Consider the following 22,952-nt stretch of genomic DNA (forward strand, 5'->3'; position numbering starts at 1 on the left):
GAAGTGCAGTATTGACCTGTTGGTATGAGAAGCTAACGTGAAACGAAACACTAAGAAGTGTTGTGAATGTGGATTTTTTTTTTTTAATTGCATGCTGCTCTAAAACTGCCCCTTGAGGAAATTGGGTACTAGGAGCTTAAAAAGCATATTTGATTAGAGTAGTTGGTATTTCATTCGCCTGTGGGTTTTTTCCTGACTTTTTGTTCTTTTTTTTCTTTTCTTTCTTAGTCTTCATGAGGAAATCATTGACTTTTATAAGTATATGTCTCCCAGACCTGAAGAAGAAAGAATGCGGATGGAAGTGGTGACCAGAATAGAAAACGTTATCAAAGAGCTCTGGCCTAATGCAGATGTGAGTAGGACACTGTTTTATTTGTTAATTTATAAAAGCAACGTTTTGTGCCTGTTTACTTCATGAAATATTGAATACTGAAAATACAGTTTATTTTTCCATGTTAAGAAAACCACAAACCACAAAAAGACTTCTGGTCAAATGAGAGCGCTGATCTTTCTTTCTAGAATAATACAGGTTAACATTTTCTATCACACTTAGGACCAAAGACAAGTTAGTCCTGCTGTAGTCACAAAAAGGGCATAAGGTGTGGCAGCATTCTGTCTCATGAATATTTATTTACTAAGATTAATGGGAACATATCAGGCATGCATGCATGCATTTTATTTTAAAAAAAAATCTTCTGAAACTCCTGTCTTCACTAGTAGCAGGGCTTCTAGTCCAAAGACCCTGCCTGCAGTCTTAAATAAATCTGTTAAAGTGGAATACCAGAAATGCCCCATTACATAGACCATGGTATATTTAATGGACAGTTAAATTAAATTTGCATATCTTACAAATTTAAAAAAGCCAGGAGTTTCTGTGTAGGAAGAAACAAATCTGTGGATCTGTGTACTGAGCTTACAATCTGTAACACCTCTTCCCACTGAAGATGGGTTCTGGTAGTACTTGCTCATTTGAAACAAGTGTTTCTCCTGTGCAGAGCTAAGCATTTTTCGCTAAGGTTGGATTAAAGAGAAGACAGAGAAGTTGCTTTTACAAGTCAATATGATTTTATGGGGACACAGTTGGATTTCTGGCATAATTGAATCTAGTTTAATTGTATTCCTCTAACTAATACAGTGTTCATTTCCAGAATGCAGATTTGTAGCTGTGTTCATCTATTTGTAGATAACAGTAGCTGAAAATAAGGGCTTGTGAGCCAGACTAGCAAACCAAATTCAGACAGCAGAATCTCTAGTATAAGGAATGCTCTTTGATCCTGCTACAGTAAAAGATAATATTTTGACATGAGTGACTTAAATCCCCAGTTCATTTCAAGTCTTCTTAACCTGTTTTTTTGGAATGTGTTTCTAGAAATTGGCAGAATATGACAGAATATGAATTCTGTATAAGCCCTATGTATGTGGTGTGTGGTTTTGTGTGTAAAATGTACTCCCATTGTCAAGGTGTTTGTTGTTACAATGTGTCAGTAAGGTATCATATGGAAGGAGCACTCTCCGCTCAGTGATAGCTGCCTTTGCACAGTTAGAGGGAATTGGTGGAGGGATTACTTCCTGTATCTGGGAATTTTGAGCACAATCAGTAAGCTTTCCATGGAAACTGTGTAAGAGACTTTAGCACGTGTCATAGGTGTTGTACAGCTCTCCTTAACCAGTGAAACAGTGAGGCAGACCCTAATCAAGACTAGGAGCAGTGGGCTGCCAGTCTGACAGACCATAGTCTAGGAAACAGTGTGGGTATGAAACTGCATGCTGTGATACACCCTTCTAGTGCCTTGTAGGAAGGGATTTCACCAAAATCACTGGCTGCTTCAGCCTAGAGAAGATTTCCTATTTCCTAGGCAAGTCTGTGTGCCGCAGACTTAACTAGTGCAGTGGGGTGTGTGGATTTATTCCAGGGGATCTCTCTTTGTTACCGCCTGCACTTTGAATGAGGCCCAAGACTTAGTGCTTACAGAGATACTCCGTTTGTAGGACAAGCTTGGTCTGTCAAAGTTAAGTCTTTTGTATTAAAAATAATTTTTTACATATATATGTGTGTGCCTATATATATATATATGTATTTGGGGCCTTGAGAAAATAGTTTTTCTTTAAGCTACTGAAACATTTGTGTTGCCACAATGTATTTAAGAAGGGGAAACAGTTTACAAGCCTTACCACAGGACACAGCTGACCACTGGGCTGAGCTGTAATGTGACCGAGAGGAAGCACACACTGTGTAGTTGAAAACTGAAGTTCATTTTTCATTTAGTGCCAGTTAAAACTGCCAGGACTGTCTTTCTCTGCTGTGCTTGAAAATGTTAGAGAGTGAGAGTGTGCCAGTTCCTGTTTTCTCAAGTCAGTAACTGTTCTTCAAAGCCCAACTGCACTTGTCTGCAGTTATGTTGAGGAGGAATTCTCCTTTTGTGTGTCCTTCCATTTTCTGGAGGCTAGAAGGGAACTGAACAGTGACAACAGACTGCCGGGTTATGATTTGTAAGTTACTGTGCTGTTATTTTTCTAACACTTACTTTATCAGATCAGCTTGGGAACTGAACTGCTGAACTCAACTGTGTTCAACTTTGACAGTCTCTTGTTGTAATTTTTCAGTCCTTTGGGTTAATCACTAACCTTTTGGTAATCTCTGTTGGTTTAGCTACTTCTAAGATTCAGGTTTTGAGTACATGCTCTGAGAAGGTGGAGTGTTATCTGGTTCAATGTCCTCAGCCTTAGCTGTAGTGTAAAGTGATGAGTTAATGTTTAAGCTGTTCATTTTGAGTCCTAGATGCAGCCAAACCAGCTAAAATAAACTTGTAAGTTAAACATACCCATTTAGTTTGTAGTTTCTCACTAAACACATAGGTAAGACGTAGTCTTTAAAAATCAGATACCAAGAAAAGGGAAATCAGGCTTCCACAGAGAACATGTGGAATGTACCTGAGCACGTACTTTTTTTTTTTCCCCTCTCCTGTTCCACTTAGGAAAAGGCTGAAAAAGCAGATGGAGGGGGGTAAAACTAGGTACCCTAAACTGTAACTTTATTTATAGAAGTTAGCAATTGTGTCATTTGCTCTCTTACTCAAGGGAATGTGCTTAGAAGGAAACATTCCTAGTAAGTGAGAACTGTTCTTGGCATCAGCAAGGCTCTGACCATAAGAAACGCTTTAATTACACTGAAACCAAACATCCCAAAACATTAAATGAAAACATTTTAAGACAAAGATTTTTGACCAGTTGAATATGCAAATTTGACTGTTGAACAAATAAATACTTACACAGTGGAATTTAGGATATATTTGCTAGAGTGTCCTCAGCTTCATGTCTGTGTGACCTCATAGATCTGAAAAGAGGTAATGTTACATACTTCATGCACTTCAGTTATGAAAATACTATGATGGAATGAAAGCAGGAAGATGAACTCTGTTTAGTTCAACAAACCTCAGAAATTCTACTTAATGACGTAGAAGGAAGGGAAATTAAATTGGCTATGGTGTTTTGACAGAGGTATTTTGGTAACAAGGATTTACCAAACTTTTGTGGGTTTCTGAGTTCTGTTGTGCATAGTGAGCACTTTGGGCACATACTGTAATTAAAGCTCCTTGGGAACTTTGGAATTTAATATGAACAAGTTCGCAGAAATGTGGGAGAAATAGTAACAATAACATGGAGGAGTCATTGCAGTACTGTGAAGTGTGAAGTTACCTTATGAGTGCACATCCATATCTCTGTCCATGTAGAATAAAAATATGATCAGCAGTGTTGGCACACCACAAAAACTAATGCTCACATCTCAAGCCATAATAGAGTCCTGTATTTGGGATACCTTAAATGCCTGCATGGCTACAGAGCTTCAACAGTTTAAATTCCAAATTGATAATAAATCAAAATCCTTTATAATCTGTGTTCTGATTTCCCCATTCTTCCTCTTTTATCTTTACAGATTTTGTGAGAGAGAGAGGTTGAAGTGTGGGTGTGGGTTTCTTTTAGAATTGTTCAGTGTTTCTCATACTCTGAATTATTGTACAAGAGCAGATGTTGTCTCATTCCTTTCAGTAAAGGTCATATATGTTGTATCAGTAAGTTTATGAATACTTTCAGGGTTGTTTATTCAGTAAAGGCTCTCTTTGCTGTTCAGCTGAACACACTGTTTTGTTTGATAATGTGAAAGCACATTTAGTTTTTTCTGAACCCACCAGTGGTCATTTTATTGTGCAAAAGCAATTTTCTGATGTTTTTGGTGGCCAAATAAATCCTGGTTTGACTGAACCCTGTTTCATAGGGGGTGCTTTTATTATTATTCTGGATTAAAAATAGTGATAATTATTATTAGTCTTAGCTTTGTGATGCCCTTATGCTTTTGTTAAGATCTAGTACAATATTGATGCTCGTTCTGTGGCATCTCTTGCAGTCTTTGCTGGTTTGAGAAGCTATGAACTTTCAAAATTGAATTGTGTATGTACTTTTTATTGGGAGTGGGATGAGGGGGTAAAAAGAATGAAGTGATTAAAAAAAACAGAAGAAGCACTCAACTACTTCTTAGTCTACTGAAGTATTAAGACGCTTGCAAAACATCATCTCTTCCTGTCTCCCTCTTTTTCTTATCCTGAAGGGGAAAAACATAAAAAGTGGGTCACTTGACATCCAAATAGGTGGCAATCAAGCTAGTGTATGAGACTCATTAAGGCAGAATACTCAAGTCTGTATAAGGTGGCTCCAGGAAACACATCAGAAGACTGTCTGGTTGAAAATTAGTCCAAATGTGTAGATATTTTTACTTTGAAGTCTCAGCAGCCCCCTCTTTGAGACTCAGCGCATGAGTCCGACCTCCTGCAAGGCTTGACTAAGTAATGAGAGTGAGCTTTTGGACAGCTTACAGTGAAAACCTGATGATTTACACCTCCAGTGATAGTAAAAATCCAGCATAATAAAGTAATTCTTTGGGACGTGAAGCTTTACAAAACTGTTTGTTGCTTAAGCAGAAATAAACAGAGTTATGCTACTTGCTTTGTAACTCAGAAAAAAAAAGGCTTGTGATATAATTAATTTTTTTTCAATGGAAATATATCAGACTTAAACTTAGAAAATACTTAAAAACAGAAGGGTATCCTTTGAGATATGAAAGCAAAAACCGAATTGAACTGTTGCTGTTTTTTTAAAATGTTCTGTCATCCTTAAGTGTTTTGAAATCTTGTGGGTTCTGGGTTTTTGCCAAATTCAGTCATGAGGACAATTTTTTACATTATAAAGGAGTTTTTTTAATAGAAAAGTCAAAGTTATTAGGGTTTCATGGGTAATAACAATGGAGATCAGCCGTTTGTGATACACTGAAGATATGAATACTTTAACGGGAGTGTTCTAAGTGCCTGTCAGCAATACCAAAACCTACCAATGGAGGGTAGCAATAGCCAGCCTTTACAAGCAGCTTCATAGAACTTGTTTGTCTTCTGAAACCTGAAAATTTGTTTTCATATATATCCTTTTATTGTGTTTCAGGTGCAGATATTTGGAAGTTTTAAAACTGGTTTATATTTGCCTACAAGGTTAGTAATTTTTCAGTGTAAATTCTGTACAAGAGAAAAGATGACTTGTTGAAACTGTACCCCTGGGGTGATTTATCTGCTCTCCTTGTGTCTGTGTTACATGTGTTGATACTTGTTACATTAAGAAAGTGTTAAGATATTAGTTTTCTGCGAAGTGTAAAGGAATACAGTAAATAATATTAACTATAACACAACTATTTAGATTTTGCATGTATCAGGAAAAGGATCTGAATTACCACGTGGTCAGAAAAGGCTTATGTTGTGATTTGGCTTCATTAATAACAAAAGAACAGATTGGCTTTAAAAGAAAAGCTAAATTTTATCTCCACAGATAGCTACGTTGAAACCTTTAACATTACCTTGTTAGTGTTAGCACTGAAGAGAAAAGATTACATGCAGAATTGGCTTTTTCCTTTCAGTCTTCTTTTGTGAAATCTGTACGATAGTCAACACCTACCTTTTCCAAATGTGTTACTAATTTTCATAAAGAAAAATCACTACTCAGGGACAATAGTATCTTCTGTGTAGAAATAGTAAGTATTTTTAACAATTAAAGAGAAATAGAAATGAAAGGCTTAAATGGCTGCAGGGTACAAACACATTTAAATAGCGTAATTTTGAGGATAATACTTGAACGAGTTCCTACTTCAGGAATGTGAGGACATCTAATACTGACTGCAGGCGATGGATACCCTGGTTGTCATTTCATCTCTTTTTGTTAAAGAAAGGACCTGAGAGATGGTTTAGCACCTGCTTTGGTCTCAGGAGTTGCAGGGAAGTTGAATTGCTCAGTGTCTGTTTGAAAAGCCAGAAGTTAGGTGTACAAATACTCACTGTTTTCACATTTGCCCTCATTCTTGGCCTTTTTTGTTCATTGATTTTACATAGGCTTAATTAAATTTGATTTGATGCTGGTAATGCAAGAGAGATACTCCTATCCACTTATCTGATGGGTTTTTTACTGCGCTTGATTGTTTTGAAACTCATGTAACAAAAATGCTTCACTTTTGTCTGTTTAATTTCATATACTGCCTTGCTTCAGTGTTTGTTTCAGCTGAGGTTGCTTGGGAAGAACAAATGCAGATACTTCAAACAGTACATAAACCCACAAAAACACATTCCTGTGGCGGTGCTTGCCAGACTTTCAAAATAACCTGCATTTGTGTTGGTCATTAATTCACTGTTGCCTTCTATCAAAACTTCTCTTCTCCCTGGGTTTTCCCGACCTGTCAGTAACTGTATAGTTAGTTTAGATTTCAGGCTCTGGGATTCAGGAAGACCTACAGTGGTTTTTTAATCCTGTTTCTCTGTGCAAGAATTTGCCTTATATCCATTTACTTAAGCTCATGTTGAAGGTTTGTGCATGCAGTTGTTTAGCTGCTGGATCTGTGTTCTTTTGCAGGCAGTATCTATACTCAGGGTGGCAACAGAGCTGCTTTTTCTGTTTTGGTGTGCATCAGAAAAAGGCCTCCTGTTATTAACTGTCCAGCAGTGGGTTTAACACTAATTTAGATTAGAAGAGAAATGTCCAGCAGCATTTCCTGCTCTCCAAGCTAGTTTTGAACATAGTTTTCTGAAAGCTGTCCTTGTCAGACAGATGGTCTGTGGCTGAACTGCTGCCGGCACTGCTTGTTGGCAAGAGCTTGCCAATGTAGTTTCTTTGAGATGGTTAAAGCAGTGTTGTTTGTGAATCAGCAGACCTGTAGAATCTCTGGGGGGGAGGAAGCATTCCTGAATATTTTTATGTTTTCTGTAATGCAGTTTTCTGTATCACTGAAGTGTCCTGCTGGCATAACCATAGGTTTACATGCTCACCTCCTTTGTGTTCCAAACCAAGCAGGGAAATAAAAGAAATAGGGGAGCAAAGAGGAAAAAGCTCAGGATCTCACAGTAGCCCTCATGGGCTTTGACTGGGATACCAACCACCTTTTGAGTTTGGGTTCAGGGACTGAATTAGGGTGTAGTCAAATGAATGTGTGTGCATAGGGAGGAAGTGTAGTGGGATGGAGACACCTCTTTGAGGAGCTGAGTTAATGAGTGAAATTAATTAGGTGGTTTGTTTTTATTTAACAACTTGTTGCTTCCCGAAGTCAAAGTCACCACGTTTTCCTTTCCCTGCTCCCTGTTCTTGGCACTACAGGACAGCTGCTTGCCATGTGCCCATTGGTGCTCTGATCATCCAGAAAAACAACTCTGAGATGCAAAGAGGCAGGAAATTACCTCAGAATGTTTTGGGGGCTCATTAAGAGGGGATGAAGAAGGTTTCTGCCTGACCCATTGATAGATTGAACTGATTTGCTGTGGCTTAGACAACCATCAGACGTAGAGCAAAGGAGACAGGGCTGTGCATCTTGGAGTAGAGGATGGGGAACAGGACTTGCCCTTTCAGTGACAGATTGTTAAATTGGCATTACTGGTTAATACAGCCCAGGGATGGTGATTCACAAGTTCATTTCTTGCTCTGAATTACTTTGGAGAAGTTGATCCCTCTCTACTCACAGCGTGGCCTGAGGAGACTAATCCTAGGCTTTTCAGCCCAATTGATTTGTGTGTGTATCTGTCCCCTCCCCTTGGTAACCTGTAATATTCTGTATTTCCCCAAGTGTAAAAGTTCATCCCCACCCATTTCCTCAGAAAATTATGAATTAATTATTGGGTTAAGCTACATTCTGTCAGCTTTATTCTAGGGATGTATAGATGTCAATTGTTTATATTTTAACTGTATTGGTCTTTTAATTTGAATAATTTTTTTTTTCCCATTTCAGTGATATTGATTTAGTTGTGTTTGGAAAATGGGAGGCATTACCGCTTTGGACCCTGGAAGAAGCTCTTAGAAAGCACAATGTAGCAGATGAAAACTCAGTAAAGGTTTTAGATAAAGCAACTGTAAGTTTGGGGGAAGAGGGTATTTCCTTGTTAGAAGCTAAATTTCAAATCAAAGATAGATCTTTGGGAAGAGAATGAATTTTTATAAGAAGAAACTATGTTTTTTAATTTAAATTTGAAATAGAACCAATATAACTTTTTTAAGTAAGGTTTTTACTACAGAAAAAATAATTGATAGTGCAATAACAAGTATTTCTTCTGTTGGGGAAATCATCTGGTATCCCATATGCACAACATAGACTTGCTTTTAAGAGAGATTAGACTAGTCATTGTTGTGAATTTATGTGATTAAATGTTATGAATTTCTGACTGAGTTTTTACATAAGTAAATTATTTATTTTTTCTTTTTGCAAGTAAGCAGGCAAAATAAATTTTCACATAAAAATAGTATGTACAGTCTTGCATAAAGAGGTAATGGTATGTCATGCACAGAATAGGATTAATTGTTATAATTTCCTACCTTTTGCTAATTTTGAGAGTATGTAAGAGTGTTGGGGTTTTACCAGGTGTCTAATTCATAGCTATTATTAGTAGAGAAAGGTAATTTGGCAACCACTCAGGTGGCAATACATCAGAATGCTCTCAGTATTCTGTGCTTATTGTTTGAATCAGTTTTGGTGAGGGAGTGTGACACGAGTTGTGTCAGTTCTGGAGTCTCTGGTACCATTTCTCTGTGTTTCTTCAGAGTTTGTCTCCCCCTGGTGTCTGTGGTTCCCACCAGAGCTGAGCTGCTGCACCAGCTGCTGACCCAAACGAATCAAAAATTTATTATGGAAGGTGAAGTGTTCTGTTCAACAGAACAATAAATTGAAAATAGTGTTCATGAGTTAGAAAAGTAAAGTTTAAGGAAACAGATTGGCAAGGAGAGTGAGTTCATAAACAGGAGTAATGATTTCTCTGCCTACTTCCTCTCTACAAATTCATAAACCATTTCAGTTTTACTGGTGCATTTAAGAATAAATGAAACCAAATGTGTCTTGGAACTCTGTATTGACTTAACCTGTCTTTTTTTTTGCAGGTACCTATTATTAAACTGACAGATTCCTTCACTGAAGTAAAAGTTGATATAAGCTTTAATGTACAGAACGGAGTTAAAGCAGCCCAGCTCATCAAAGATTTTATCAAGGTTAGGCAACACTATAATAGAACTACAGAGTTGACTATTTGATAACTTAACTTTATTTCTTGTTTTACTGTGACAGCACCCTTACTAGAGATACACTTTCACTCTGTTATTTTTTGTTGTCTGATACTACTGAGGGATGTTCTGCAGTTTTAGGCATATTGCCTTAAAAGGCATGATGATATTAAAATATACAAAGAAAGTATGGAGTGGCCTTAATGGTACAATGATTAAGGAAAATGCAAAAATCTCTGTCTTAAATGTTCTGCTCTTTTAATGTTCTGCTCTTAAGTTCATTGAACTTAAAATTAGTAATAACCACACATTTCTGAGGAAGTAAGAATCATCTTGTTCTGGACTGAATATTGTTTCGGCATACAATGCTAATGTATAGAATAAGTTAAATTAGTGTTCAGAGATTCAGTAGTACATGTATAATAGGTACATTACAGTTATTTTTGTTTAATATATAGGATCATTTTGTTAGGATTAATGTGCTTTTGTATTTAAAGTTTTGAAGTATCATTACACTATTTTCCTTTTCTTCCCTTCCCCTATACAGTGCATTGGGCACTCACAGTAAATATTTCATAAAAGCAGTAGATAATTTTTCTTGGATTTTCATATTCTGTTTAGGGAAGTTGAAGTGCAGTTGTCTCACTGAAGTGCTTAGGTATTACTGTTCTATTACTGACTATTTTTTTACTTTAACCAAACTACTGGACAGCAGGAGAATCAAAAATATTTTGGAAGCTAGATAAGTAATACTTCAGAAAACTCCATAAATCTGAATAAAGCAAGCACTTTATTTTCAGTCATAAAGGTTAGAAATCACATACATCTGCTTTAATAATGTCATTGAGTCTTCTAAATTTGGGGAGATTTTTAATTGCTGACGAGTTGGAACATATGGCATTCAACTTGATAGTCTTCAATTCCTTTATGTGCATTTAGTAGCAAGTATGAAAGTAGCTCAGTTTGCTTGTGCAATGTCTGTTTCTTTAACCTGTAGAAGGACACAGGAGAAAAATCTCTGTCCTTAAATTTAGTAGAATCATCTGCCTTCCTCTCTGCATAGTCTCACCTCTGCGTGTCTATGAATCTTCTGCTTGAGCCCCTGCTGGTGAGGCCTCTTGCACCCACGCTCAGAGTCAGAGGGTGGGGTGGGTTCAGAGACCTTTCGTCTCTCAGCCTCAGTCTGATGAACAGAAGTTGTATTGTGTAGCTCCTTGTTGGGGAAAGAAGGTGCCCAGAATCTCTGTTGTAGCAGAGGTACCTGAAATTTGGTAGCTGACTTCAGTTTTTACGCTGTCACGTTGCCTCGTGGGGGACAGGCTGTCCGTGTTTGGTTTTCTGCCACAAGGCAGGGACTGTATTTCTGTTACACTCCACATACAAGTTTTATTTTCAACCATGTCCATAAAGCCCTGCATACTTTCCCAAAATTGCCTATTTGCTTCTGAATTTGAAAGTAGGAGATAGTCTTCTCATGAGAGCCTGAAGGCATTTTATGTGTTTGAAAAAAGAAAAAGGCATTAGTGTGTTCCTGTTGCCTGGGTTATTTGTAACCCTTTGGCCTTGGGTCAGGGCATGACGAGAGGGGGCTGTGCCTTAGGGAATGAGTGGGAGCTGTCTGTGGCAGCTGGGCAGGTGTGGGACAGAGCCCAAATTGCTGAGCAGGTTTGGTGACAGTACTTGGGGTAAGCTCACAGCCTGGCCAGTGCCTGAGAGACAACTCCCCAGTGAGGATGTCGAGGCTGAGGATGCCTAGTCCATGGGTAGGGTCAGGATTTAGGGTCAGGATCAGCACCAGTGCGGAGCAGCGGCTCAGGCAGACAGCATGGGGAACCACTGAGATGGGAGGCAGCTCTCCAGCAAAGTGGAGGGACTCCCAACAAGGCTTCCCACACGGTGCTTTCCCACACAACTGTTTTCACAGCAGCCTGAGCCAAGGCTGAGCAGCTGTGCCACCCCAGAACTGGCCTTGAGCTGAGCCTGGTGTGGCGGGGAGGTGGCACATGGCTGCTGTGGGGGGTCCTTTGTTTAACTTGGAGAAATCCTGACGTGTACTTGCCACGGGATTTCACTGGTGTTCTTGAGGCACTCTCCATAAAACATGTGCAGGGCATTCTCATGGGTCTTATTTTGTCCCACATGACTTTCAGAGTCTAACTGAGGTGTCATATTCAGTATTTGCCTTCAAAATGCCTATTTATCTTTGAGTATTCAGTTTCCTGAGAACAATCCTGTCTTTGAATTTTGGTACACACTCTTATTCAACACTTCAGCTTGTAAGTTCTTAATAGTTCAAAAAAAGGATTTGGGGATCTTCAGTTAAATAAGGCTCCCAACACTCACCATAAGACTCATGCAGAGAAGTTCTTAGCAAAATTCTTCTTTCCCTGTAATCTTCTGCAATCACAGACATCATGATCCACATTTCATTTCTGACACTAAGGAACTTTTTGGCTCTGTGTTCATAAAAGTGATATTATTGAGCCTCTTTTGCCTCTCCCCTGTGAGGGGGTGTACAGAGTGCAGGCATAGCCTCCACTGCTGTCCAAAGGGTCCATGTTCTCTGCATGTGCAGAGTATGCACACCTCTAAGGGAATCCATGTGGATAAACCTATCCAAGGACCGGGTATCCAAAGGTAAGTATTTGGCTCCTTTGAAAATGTTATCTGAGTTAAGTAATTTTGAAGGGCTTTTTGTAACTCCAGGCATCTGAAGTACTTGCAGGACAGAAATCTCAGCCCATTTTGGTCTATCACCACAGTCATAGCAGGAAGATTCTGTTACAGATGTGGATATCTCCATAGTTCTTCCTTTACAATCCTTTTCATTTGTAGGAGAAAAGCAAGTGTATTTATGTATTCAAACCAAATCATTCTTACTTTATGATCTTTTTTCTGTTGTTAATATCTGCCACCAGAGTTGAAGAGGTAAATAACTGTATTGATCACAGGCAGAGCACTTGGCGTCTCCCCTGTTACTAAAAATAATAGCTTAGAATTGTACATGGCTGTAAGGCTGAATATAACAGATAGTTTCAATATGCTCTCTTAGCATCCATTGTATTCATGCACCACAGTGTCATAACATCTTTGTTTTTCTCTTTCAGAAATATCCTGTATTACCATTTCTAGTGTTAGTATTGAAACAGTTCCTGTTGCAGAGGGACCTCAATGAAGTATTTACAGGTGGAATCGGTTCTTATAGTCTTTTTTTAATGGCTGTGAGTTTCCTTCAGGTAAGCTCCATGGAATCTGGGGCTGCCACTGGGGCATAAGGACAACACCTGCAGAAGAAATTTGATCAACCCTTAAATTGAATCATTTAAACTATCATGTTTGTGGTTTTGCACCTCCTTTTCATTTAACAATAGATACATCCCACCTATCTGCTGTTCTTTCTTACTTTTGGTCTGAAAGATGTTTAGAACATCTGTTGGTGTATCAGTGCCAGGCACTGATACACGATACTGACATACAATATTGATACCTATGATCTTGACATTCATCCTAAACCAAATTGAATGTTGTGTAACTTATTTGGAAAAAGCTCCATAAGGTTGGTGTAGCCTGCAGCTGTCCTTTGTAACACTTGATTTCCAGGTCATGTGCCCTGTACGTGCTTTAATGAATGCAATGGAATTGTGGTTGTTTGTCTAGGTTTCTAAATGTGTTTTACAACTTTCTCTTGAATCTAATAGGGCAAAATGCATGAGCTAAATCTATATTGTTGTGCCTGGGGGAAGAAAATACTGTAGAAATACGAAGTAGTGATTTCTGGCTCTATCAGCCTCATTCTTCTTCCTGAACTAAATGTAACTGTATAACTATGGCTCTGTAAGTGTAAGTCTGTACTTTTCCAGATTGTAGTTACTTTTAAACCTGAGCCTGGAACTGGAGCTCAGCGTTTGCCTAATGCTGTTGCAGTTGCCTGCTGAGCACAAATGAAATTAAGGCAACAGACATATCTTTTTAAGAGAAACTGAAATCTCCCAACCCCAGTTTTTCTGGGGTTTTATTGACTAATAGTACTTCCATTTGCTCCTGCAAGAAGGAAAAGAAAAGAAATTATATTTTCTATTATGTTAAAACTAGGAGCTGGTTTTGTTCATAGTTTCTCAGGCTGCATACTTCAACAGCAGAGGGAACCATGGGTATAGCTGTGCACATGAGAAGCCTGTATTTGTATTGCAGACCCAGGTTTGTGAGGTGCACATATCTTTGCTTTTTCACAAGAACTCTGCCATTAGTGCTGGAAGTTCACTTTTACTGGACTGAAAGTTCAAATACAAAAATGTTAATGCTTGACAGCCTTTTTTTTTTAAGAGGTAATTAGTTTATAAAAGTTTTTATAGCATCTTGATTTAAAGATGCAAAACTGCTTTATCAAGAGAAAATACTATATTTAGACATATTAGCTTTATATATTATGTTTTATTATTTTTTATTACTGCATTTAGACATGTTTGCTGTGAAAAAGAGAAGACACATAAAGGCACTTGAAACCTGAAGTCTTAAGAAAATGATTTTTTTTTTCTCTCTTCTTAATAGCTGCATCCCAGGGAAGATGCCTGTATGCCCAATGCCAACTATGGTGTTCTTTTAATAGAGTTTTTTGAATTGTATGGACGTCACTTCAATTATCTGAAGACTGGAATCCGAATAAAGGATGGTGGCTCTTACGTTGCCAAGGATGAAGTGCAGAAGAGCATGCTGGATGGCTACAGACCATCAATGCTGTATATCGAGGATCCCTTACAGCCAGGTACCCTCACAAAGCAAGACTTAACACATGGAGTACGAAAGAAAGGTTGGGGGAGTCCTTAATCTGGGGGAGTTAAATCAAAGAATTAGATATACAGCTGTATATCTGTAGATAGATGGAATGACCACCAAGAACCAAACAGAAACATCTTGTTCATGTGTAGGAACACGAGACAAACTCGGAATACAGGTGGCTGCTGAAGCGGCGAGTCAGGGGCAGTTTCAAGAAGAGTGTTAACACATTTCTGATCTAGAAAAATGTCACCCAGGACATTACTTTTATACATATAATATATGCAGTACAGGATTTTAATTATTTGTTGTAATTTATTAATTTTTTTTTTCCTTCATGTATTGCACTTTTACCCAGAGAATTGCTGTTTTGGACTTTTGTGCATGTAAATATCTATAGATCTTCTAAGCTCTTTCAAATATTTATGCTTCAGTAATCCTGTTCTACAACAGGTAATTGCAGTTAGTTGGGACTTCAAGGCAATTTTAAAAAAATGCTGCTGTCTCCTGTCTGAAAGGCGATAAACACAGTTTCAATGTTATTTATTTATGTTCTTATTTTAAGGTAATGATGTTGGGAGGAGTTCCTACGGTGCCATGCAAGTGAAACAGGCTTTTGATTATGCCTATGTTGTTCTGAGCCATGCAGTTTCCCCAATAGCTAAATATTATCCTAACAACGAAACAGAAAGGTAAATTCTCCATGTCTAAATCTCAGACATTAATTGCTTATATTTTTGTGTGTCTTAAAAATTAATTGTGCTGATGGTTTTGTATTTTTCCTGTTTTGCAGTATATTAGGGAGAATAATTAGAGTAACACAAGAGGTGGCCACATACAGAGACTGGATATCCAAGCAGTGGGGAATGCAGAGCAGGACAGAGTCTTCGTGTAATGGTAAGTTTTGACTCAGCTGGGCTGAGATTGGGAAATTTCCTGCACATTTTGATCATACAGATTTTATTGTTGCTTTTGCCTCACATAAGGCAATGTGCACATCTTAGTAGGAATTTCCTTTTTTTGTTCAGTATTCTCATCATTTCATCCAGAAAAGTTAGATTTGTACAAGAGTAAAATGGCCTCGTCTTTACTGCGATAGATTTGGTCAATAGAGAGCTCTGTACAGAGTGCTGCCTTCCAAAAGGAGACTTTGGAAAAGCTTCCAATTTAAATTACCATGTTGTCACTCTCACACTTCTTGTCCTTTAAATGTGGACAAGGTTTTAAAAAGAATTACTGGGAATGCTAGTTTAAATCTAAATAATAACCTTCTGTTCTTTTATTTTTCATTTTAAAGTGTAACATATGTGTACAGAATTAATATTTAATCCAAGACTGACCATATAAGTGGAATAAGTCTTTTAAACAGGAAAATCCTGAAATATCAATCATTATTTTTGTTTTTAACAAATGGAAACACAAAGCCTATGCAGACAACTTGGTCACAATGTCTTTTAAAATCATCTTTAATCCATTGCCCATCTTCTGACTTCAGCAGTTAGTTGCCACTTTTGGTGTAGGTGTATCTGCTGTCTGGAAGTTTTCAAACTAAAGTTAATTTTAATAGTCTCCAATTAATTTTAGAGTGTTGCCTACTACAAGTCTTCTCTTGTTAGGGATTAATCAGAGTACATGATGCAACTACCCAGTCTTTCCCCAATGTTGGGATTTTGTTTATTTGTTTTTAAAACCCGTGTTAGTGATTTCTGTCACTGTACCTGTCAGTTAAATGTGCTCTGGGCCATTTGTGTTCTGTCAGGCCCTTGTGGCCCTGCTGTGCCCCCAGGAATGGCAGAGAACTGCTGGTCAATCCTGCAAGGAATCCTTAGCTCCCTATTAGCTACCTCCATGCAAATACAGCTAGTGGGGCAACAAATGTATGTTATGTAAATCAGAGGGAACTCCTAAGTGTCTTATGTGAGATAAAACAGCAATTAATAAAATAAAAATAACCCCATGTCAGGCAGGTAATGGTGACAGTTACGGTGGTTGTCTTGTAGATTTAGTTTGCATTTAAATTCCAATTCTTTTTTTTTTATTTAAGGCAGAAGTTAGTGAGATGTGAGAGTTCTGTATGTTTTACCTTCAGTGTAGGAATTCATACAAAGCAATGAGACTTATTTAGAGTTCTTCTGATCCTATCAGCTCCAACAGAAGAAAAATGGGAGTTCCTGAGTATTGGGCATATAGGAACAGAATTTAAACCTATGTATTTAAATACTGTTGAAGCATGGCAGGAAACAATCTAAAGCAGCCCATCTGAACTTTGTTACTGCCTTCTTCTGTGTGTTATTGCTCTAATTCCCATCTTGAACCGTGGGCAGTGCCCAGGTTTTCATAGTGTGCATTACTGATGTTGTAGGGAAGCCACCACGCCCTCTGCGAGGTGCTGCCTGCAGAGTGTGCTCATGGACACCCTCACTGTGTCTGCCTGTGTTTGGTGGGCATGTCCTGCAGGATGGAACAGCCTTTATGTATCTTAGTGGGTATGTTATAAAAACCCAAGGCAACATACTTTAGCAGTTAATGTGTGGTGATGCTTCTGTTTTGTTTTTGCTAGGTAATGGAGTAACCTTGATAGTAGATACTCAGCAGCTAGACAAATGCAACAATAACCTTGCTGAAGAGAATGAAGCACTGGGAAAACCTAGAAATAAAACTTCAGAAACACTTAGTAAACATTCTTCAAATTCTTCATCAGGTCCTTTATCATCATCATCATCTACACTGTCCAGCTCTAGTGATGTAGTAAGTACTGGAGGTTTTCTGACTTTTTTTTTTTTCATTTCTTTTCAGTTTTTCCCCCCCTGATTTGGATTGCCACAGAATACATTTTAGAAGCTTGGAGTCCTAGTTAGTTATTTCATCCAGAATCCTAACTTGCATAAGATGTTAACTCTTATGCAATTTCTACACATATAAGTTGCAGTGTGTTTTTGACACAATACATGTAGAGAGTAAATGTAGTAGATATTAAGTTCCATAGCTCTCTTTTCTCTGGGAAAATGGTATTTCAAAAACAACAAAAAAAAGACTGGTAATTCCAAGCCACATGCTTTAAAAAACAATAAAAGCAAAAAGCTTTAAAAAAATCTGTTTCGGAATTCTATTTAAAAAATAAAATAAAAGGCAAATCTCAAAATCAGAATCACACATCAATAATTTTTTAAATCTGTTTTACTCAGTAAAAATTCTGGATTGAAAGAATTTTGATATCTATTAAACATATTTTAAGTTTTGTCCACTGTTAGCTTTATTTTTAAAGGAAAAGTCACTTGCAGAAAAACTTACTATTAAGAAAAACTCACTAATACTTTACATTTTCCTGAAGGATTCTGATGGAACACCTTGCAAAACCTCTAAACAATTGAGTTGTCGTCAGTCTACCACAAACAGAGTGGGGTCACAAGAAGTGTCACTGGAATCCTCCCAGTCGAGTGGGAAAACACAAAATAGCCAAACAGCCAATACATCCAGCAACACGAACAAATCTCAGGTTTGTGGAATGTTTGAAAACATCTGTCTAGATTATTTGAATATTACACATCTCCCCCACGGAAGGGTAGCTTGTTCTGGAAAGGAAATGCTGTGTTTTTCACCTCCCCTTTACCCCACTAAAAGGTTTTCAGCACTGATTTTTATCTAAAATCACCTGGTTCTTTCTTTAGTTTGCACAGATGAATTTCCATCTGTGGCTTTCCCAGCCCTAGAGCAGGTGAAATTGGACTGACTTTATTTAGGGACATCTAGATTTGCCAGAAGTATAGAGCTGTGTTGCACCCATTTCCTCTTTGCAAAAAGCATGTCAGTCCAGTTTTGACTAGAGAATTTGAGAACTTACCCTCAGTGAAAGACAGTTAGCTAAAATATATGTTTAAAACTCTGGCTGCTCTGTTAGCTGTTGATACTTGTTGAGCTGCCTTCCGTTAAGGGAGGTTAAGATTCTTTGCTGACACATGAAATCCCCTCTCATTTCCCCCTATAGATAAATATCTTTATGATGACACCTACCAGAGCTTGTGCATTAAGGGGATTTCTCATGTTAAGAATGCTTCCATGGCAACTCAGTATTCTGGAAATATTATATACCTCTCTAAATACAATATACTTTGGATATCTTCCATTTAAATTTTATTCTTGGACACAGTGTAGGACTTTTATGTTTGAAAATAGTCTGAAATCTTCTGGAATATTATTCCTGAAAATAATTCTAAAGACATGCCTTCTCCTTGCTAATGATCTCTCTCTAGCTTCTAATGAGACAGTTCACAGACTGGGCCTTGCCTATGCCATTAGTGTGTGTTTGTGTTATTAGGCAGAACTAATTGTGGGCTGGAATGTGAATGTGCACAATCTGAGACACCCTGTATCTCTAAAAAGATGTGGTGTAAAATTAATCCTGGATGAGATTTGAGCAACCTTCCTCTGCTGTCTTGGATTATGGATTTACTTTTCTGTAAAACAGTAGAACGGTTCTATCCTTTCCAAAATTCCAAGTGCTCTGCTCTTTTCTCTGGACCTGCATAGTTTTGGCTCTAGAGATGAACATTTTGTTATCAGTCACCAAAGTGGAAGATGGGCAGTGCTGTGCTGCTGTCTCAGCAATGGCCAGGCTCCTCCTGCCCTAGCAAGCTTTTCAAGTGCAAGGTTTTCATAAGTGAACATCCTCATTACCCAGAAGCAGGGATGTGTGATTGCCACGCTTTTTTCCCCTTTATCATGGATTTACCATGTTTTCTTTCTGTTACAGCATGGATCTGCACGGTTATTTCGCTCTTCCAACAAAGGCTTCCAAGGTCCAACAAACTCAAGCCACGGTACCTCAGTCACAAACAAACAACATCAAGGCAGCAAATCACACCATCAGTTTTTCCACGGCAAAAAGAGGAAACACAAGAGAGATGCAGCCCTGTCAGACCTTTGTAGATAGTTGCCTACTTTATGACTGTTCTTCTGTGTGCAATGATCTCATGCTACAGGATAGTTTGATAGTGACTCCTTGGATCTCTTCTGGAGCTTCAGACTGTTCAGACATAGATTAGCAACTGCATTTTTTTTCCCAGCTCGCCACGGAACGGAACATGAAGATTGATCACTGCAGAAAAAAAACAAGAAAAAAAAAAAAAAAAGGAAAAAAATGGAGAAAAAAAGGAAAAAAAAATTTTTTTAAGAGGAAAAAGGCTGCTCATTTGATAAGTCATATGCTACAACAGGGTCATTTAGGATATAAAAGCTTGAATGTAAAATAAATGTAATTCCCATCAGCTCATGCTGACCTGTAGAGGTAGTACTCAGTGTGTCTAGGGGGTGGTAACAAACAAATAAAACACAAAAAAATAGGAAAAAAAAGGCAAAAAATTGTATTTTGAGGGAAACCCAGCCTTTAAAGGTGAAAGTAATTTGTGCATGATTTTTTAATTATTTTTGCATATACTTACCATTTTATTGTGTATATATAGATGACCATATAGGAAAACTGACATTTGTAATAGTGGATTTGTTAATACTTTTTACATAACATTACTGTTTAAATTGTAAACATAAATTTTTCTCAGGATTAGTTTGGAAAATAATCTGAATTGTCATCTTAACATCCATATAAAGAGACATTACTAGTTATATTGCTCAGAATTTCTTTTCTTGGCATTTGAAAGATCTAATAGAACATTTGATCTGCAAAAGCTGTTCCTCTGACAGAAAGGTTCATGGTGGCAAATGAAGATTTTCATTTGTATAAAGTGTACATGTACTTTGTGTAGACACTGAGCTTGTCATCTCGGAGAAGTAACCTTCACCTTGTTTTCTAGAGTGCCATCATTTCAGGCAATGGGGTTTTATAGTTGCATCCTTCTCTTCCTCCCCATAGTGGTCTCTCCTCCACCCTTTCTTCTTTTTTTTAAAGAAACAACCTAGGACCACTCGGGGTTTTTTCGTTTGATTGGTGGTGGTGATTGTTTTCTTCTTTTTCTTTTTGGTTTTAAAAAACACAAAACGACACTCAGTTTGTTACAGATGTTTGCATTCCTGGGCTGCTTTAATCCCATGCCTCCTTGTTTGTGCCTTTCCTCCCCCTTCCAGGTCTGGGTTTTTTTGTCTTTTATATTTTTGCTAACTCCTGTAGGAGATGATAACTGTTGAAGCTTTAAGTAAATTTTACAATTAAAGTATTTTTTTCTCACTCCCCTCTTAGGCATTTTTATATTTACACTTAATTATTAAAAAAAAACAAAACAACCGTTTCAAATAATGAAATATACTTTGTATTGCCTTAAAGACCCAAACCTTTCATATCTCATCATATTTCTTCATTGACCTAGTCAGCATTTCATTTAAACTCCACATTTGTGTGGTTCAGTCGCATTACAAGTCTCGGTTGCAGTACCTTTGATGCCATGACTGCGAATGAAATCGTAATTGCACTCACAGGCATAGCTTGGAACAGGAGTTGGGACACTTGGGTGGTGGAGAGTTAAGTGGCATTTACTTTCACATATTTTGTTAAAGAGGAAAGTCTGTACTTGGCGTACGTGGCTGTATTTAATGCAGCGGTTCTGAGATGATGCTTTTATAAAAAGTACTGTTAGCTTTGAGAAACTCTTTTCATATACATTTACAGTATACTACAGACCAACCTGACCTTTAATGGGCACTTATGAGTGCAATGATTTTTAAAGTAAAATAAGACCAGAACTGGTGTTATCACTTAAATTAATAAACATTTTCAATGTGTTAAAGTGTTTTACTTCAAAAAGGAAAATATATATATTCCAAAAATACAGAAAGTCATAACATTTACTCCAACACTAAGCTTAAGTGATGTTAATTTGACAATTTTTTTTAATTTTTAGATTCATATTTTAATTTGATCAGATAATTTTATCAAGAAGATGTTCGGCTTTTGTTCATAGAAGCTAGTAAAAGTTGTACCACATTATGCATAGTCAAGTATTTATTTTGTTTTAGATTATTGTGAATGTGTAGACTTATGTTCACCGCTTAGGGAACAATTATTTATAAATTATATTAATCCAGTATTGTTAGCTGCTATTAGCAAAACTGTTCCAAAACTTAATACTTGCAAAGATCTGTATCGCATTTACCACACTGAAGTGTTTTTAAAAGAATCACCCTCATTGTTGAAAGCAAATGTACTCTTAGGGTGCAGATATTAGTGTTCCAATAAGCATGTGATAATTTTAAGGTGGTGGTAGCGGGAAGATAATCTTGATTCCATTGGGAATCTTAGGTTTGCCTCAATTTATGGTTTTCATAAATTTAATGGAAAATAGCTTTTCCTGGACTGCTCAAGTTTCTTTTTGGTAAACAGTATCTTTCTAAAAGAAAAAAAAAAAAAAGAAAAAAAAAGAAAAAAAAAAGCATGAAGGAATAATTGAGGTATTTTACATTGCCTCAAATGACCAGCATTGTATTCATAAAATACTGTATATCTTGCAAATCTTTATTTAAACGGAACAGTTGAACTGTTCATTTTTCAATCTGAAGTAAAATACTTTCAAGACCTTTTAGTTTGCCTGCTCATTTGTCTTGTACATTTCATCTCTGTATTTGACTCAAGTCTAATTCCTTTTTGAGTTTCAATACTTTTGTGAAGATTTTGTGAATATACGAAAAATAAATGTTTAATCTAACTACTGCAGTTTATCACCATTCTTGACACCCTGTTTTCCCCTTCACAGCACTGTGGAAACAGCTACTCGAGGAGCTGTGTAACATTTTTTGTAGGATCTGGGTCCTTCCTCGGCTCAGTGCTGGGCCCCTCTGCCTGGAGTTTGGAAGCTGACTTTGTTCAAGTGGCCGTGGTCTGCTCTTTTTCCTTCCAGGAGAGCTGGAGCAGAGTCTGTAAGCCTGAGAATAAATGCAAGAATGTACATGCATGAAGAGGGTTCTTAATGTATGATTTTTCTCCAACTTTCCCCCTCACAATACATAGGAAGCTTGTGGAAGGATCCTTTTTTTTTATTTTCCGAACTTGGCCTCGGGGTAGTGCTCGAGCTGCAGGACAGGAGCTGTTCAGAGCTGCCACGCTGAGAGGGTGGTGTAGAACCATGCAAGAGTTAATTTGATTTACTTTCAGCTAAAATCCATGTTTAGCAGCTCCTGAAGCACAGCTGATGTTACTGAAGTGTGTTGTAAACTGTGGTTACCATCCTTCCTTGCAGAGCTCAGATAGGAAGACACATACTGGAAGTTCTTGTAGTCTTGCCACTGGTAGTCTACCAAAGACCACTGGAAATACATAAATGAGCTGAAATGTTTATGTATCTTTCTGTTTGGCATTAAATTGATTTTCTAAGGATTTTTAAATTTAAAAATAAGATGGTTCAAATGGTGTTTATAGTTAAAAGCTGTGTATTTGTTAGGGTTTTTTCGTCAGTCTTCTACCTTGTGGCAGAAAAGAAGCTGAACTGTAAGTAAATCTTCCTATTTGAGAGACATGGCATGATTCTGTTTCCTCAGAATTTACAGCTCAGGGTTTTAAATATAGTAAACTTCTTTTGCTAGAACTTAATCTGTAGAAAATAATTAGTGGTCCAGTGGCTGGTGGCAACTTTTTTGAGGTATTTTCAAAACGGACCTTTTCTATTTTATATCTGGAATCA

At 37.5% G+C, this 22,952-nt stretch overlaps 1 protein-coding gene across 1 annotated transcript; it reads left to right on the top strand.

The window, feature by feature from the left end:
- Positions 1-228: 228 nt before the first annotated feature.
- On the top strand, positions 229-21,707 carry TENT4B (terminal nucleotidyltransferase 4B). The gene is made up of 11 exons (XM_018084947.1): positions 229-352; positions 5,488-5,534; positions 8,300-8,420; positions 9,439-9,546; positions 12,666-12,794; positions 14,107-14,320; positions 14,897-15,023; positions 15,125-15,228; positions 16,892-17,079; positions 17,663-17,827; positions 19,082-21,707. The coding sequence occupies exons 1-11, from the start codon at positions 263-265 to the stop codon at positions 19,259-19,261; spliced, it is 1,473 nt and encodes a 490-aa protein (XP_017940436.1). The 5' UTR covers positions 229-262; the 3' UTR covers positions 19,262-21,707.
- The last annotated feature ends 1,245 nt before the right edge of the window (positions 21,708-22,952 follow it).

This window comes from Manacus vitellinus, unplaced genomic scaffold, assembly GCF_001715985.3.
Source record: "Manacus vitellinus isolate BGI_N305 unplaced genomic scaffold, ASM171598v3 scaffold_10_pilon, whole genome shotgun sequence".
NCBI lineage: Eukaryota > Metazoa > Chordata > Aves > Passeriformes > Pipridae > Manacus > Manacus vitellinus.

Excerpts from the sequence above, each read along its gene's own strand:
- TENT4B (XM_018084947.1), top strand. The coding sequence starts at position 263 with ATGTCTCCCAGACCTGAAGAAGAAAGAATGCGGATGGAAGTGGTGACC. Across the intron at positions 14,321-14,896 it reads CGAGGATCCCTTACAGCCAG|GTAATGATGTTGGGAGGAGT; the intron begins GTACCCTCACAA and ends TCTTATTTTAAG. Across the intron at positions 15,229-16,891 it reads GACAGAGTCTTCGTGTAATG|GTAATGGAGTAACCTTGATA; the intron begins GTAAGTTTTGAC and ends TGTTTTTGCTAG.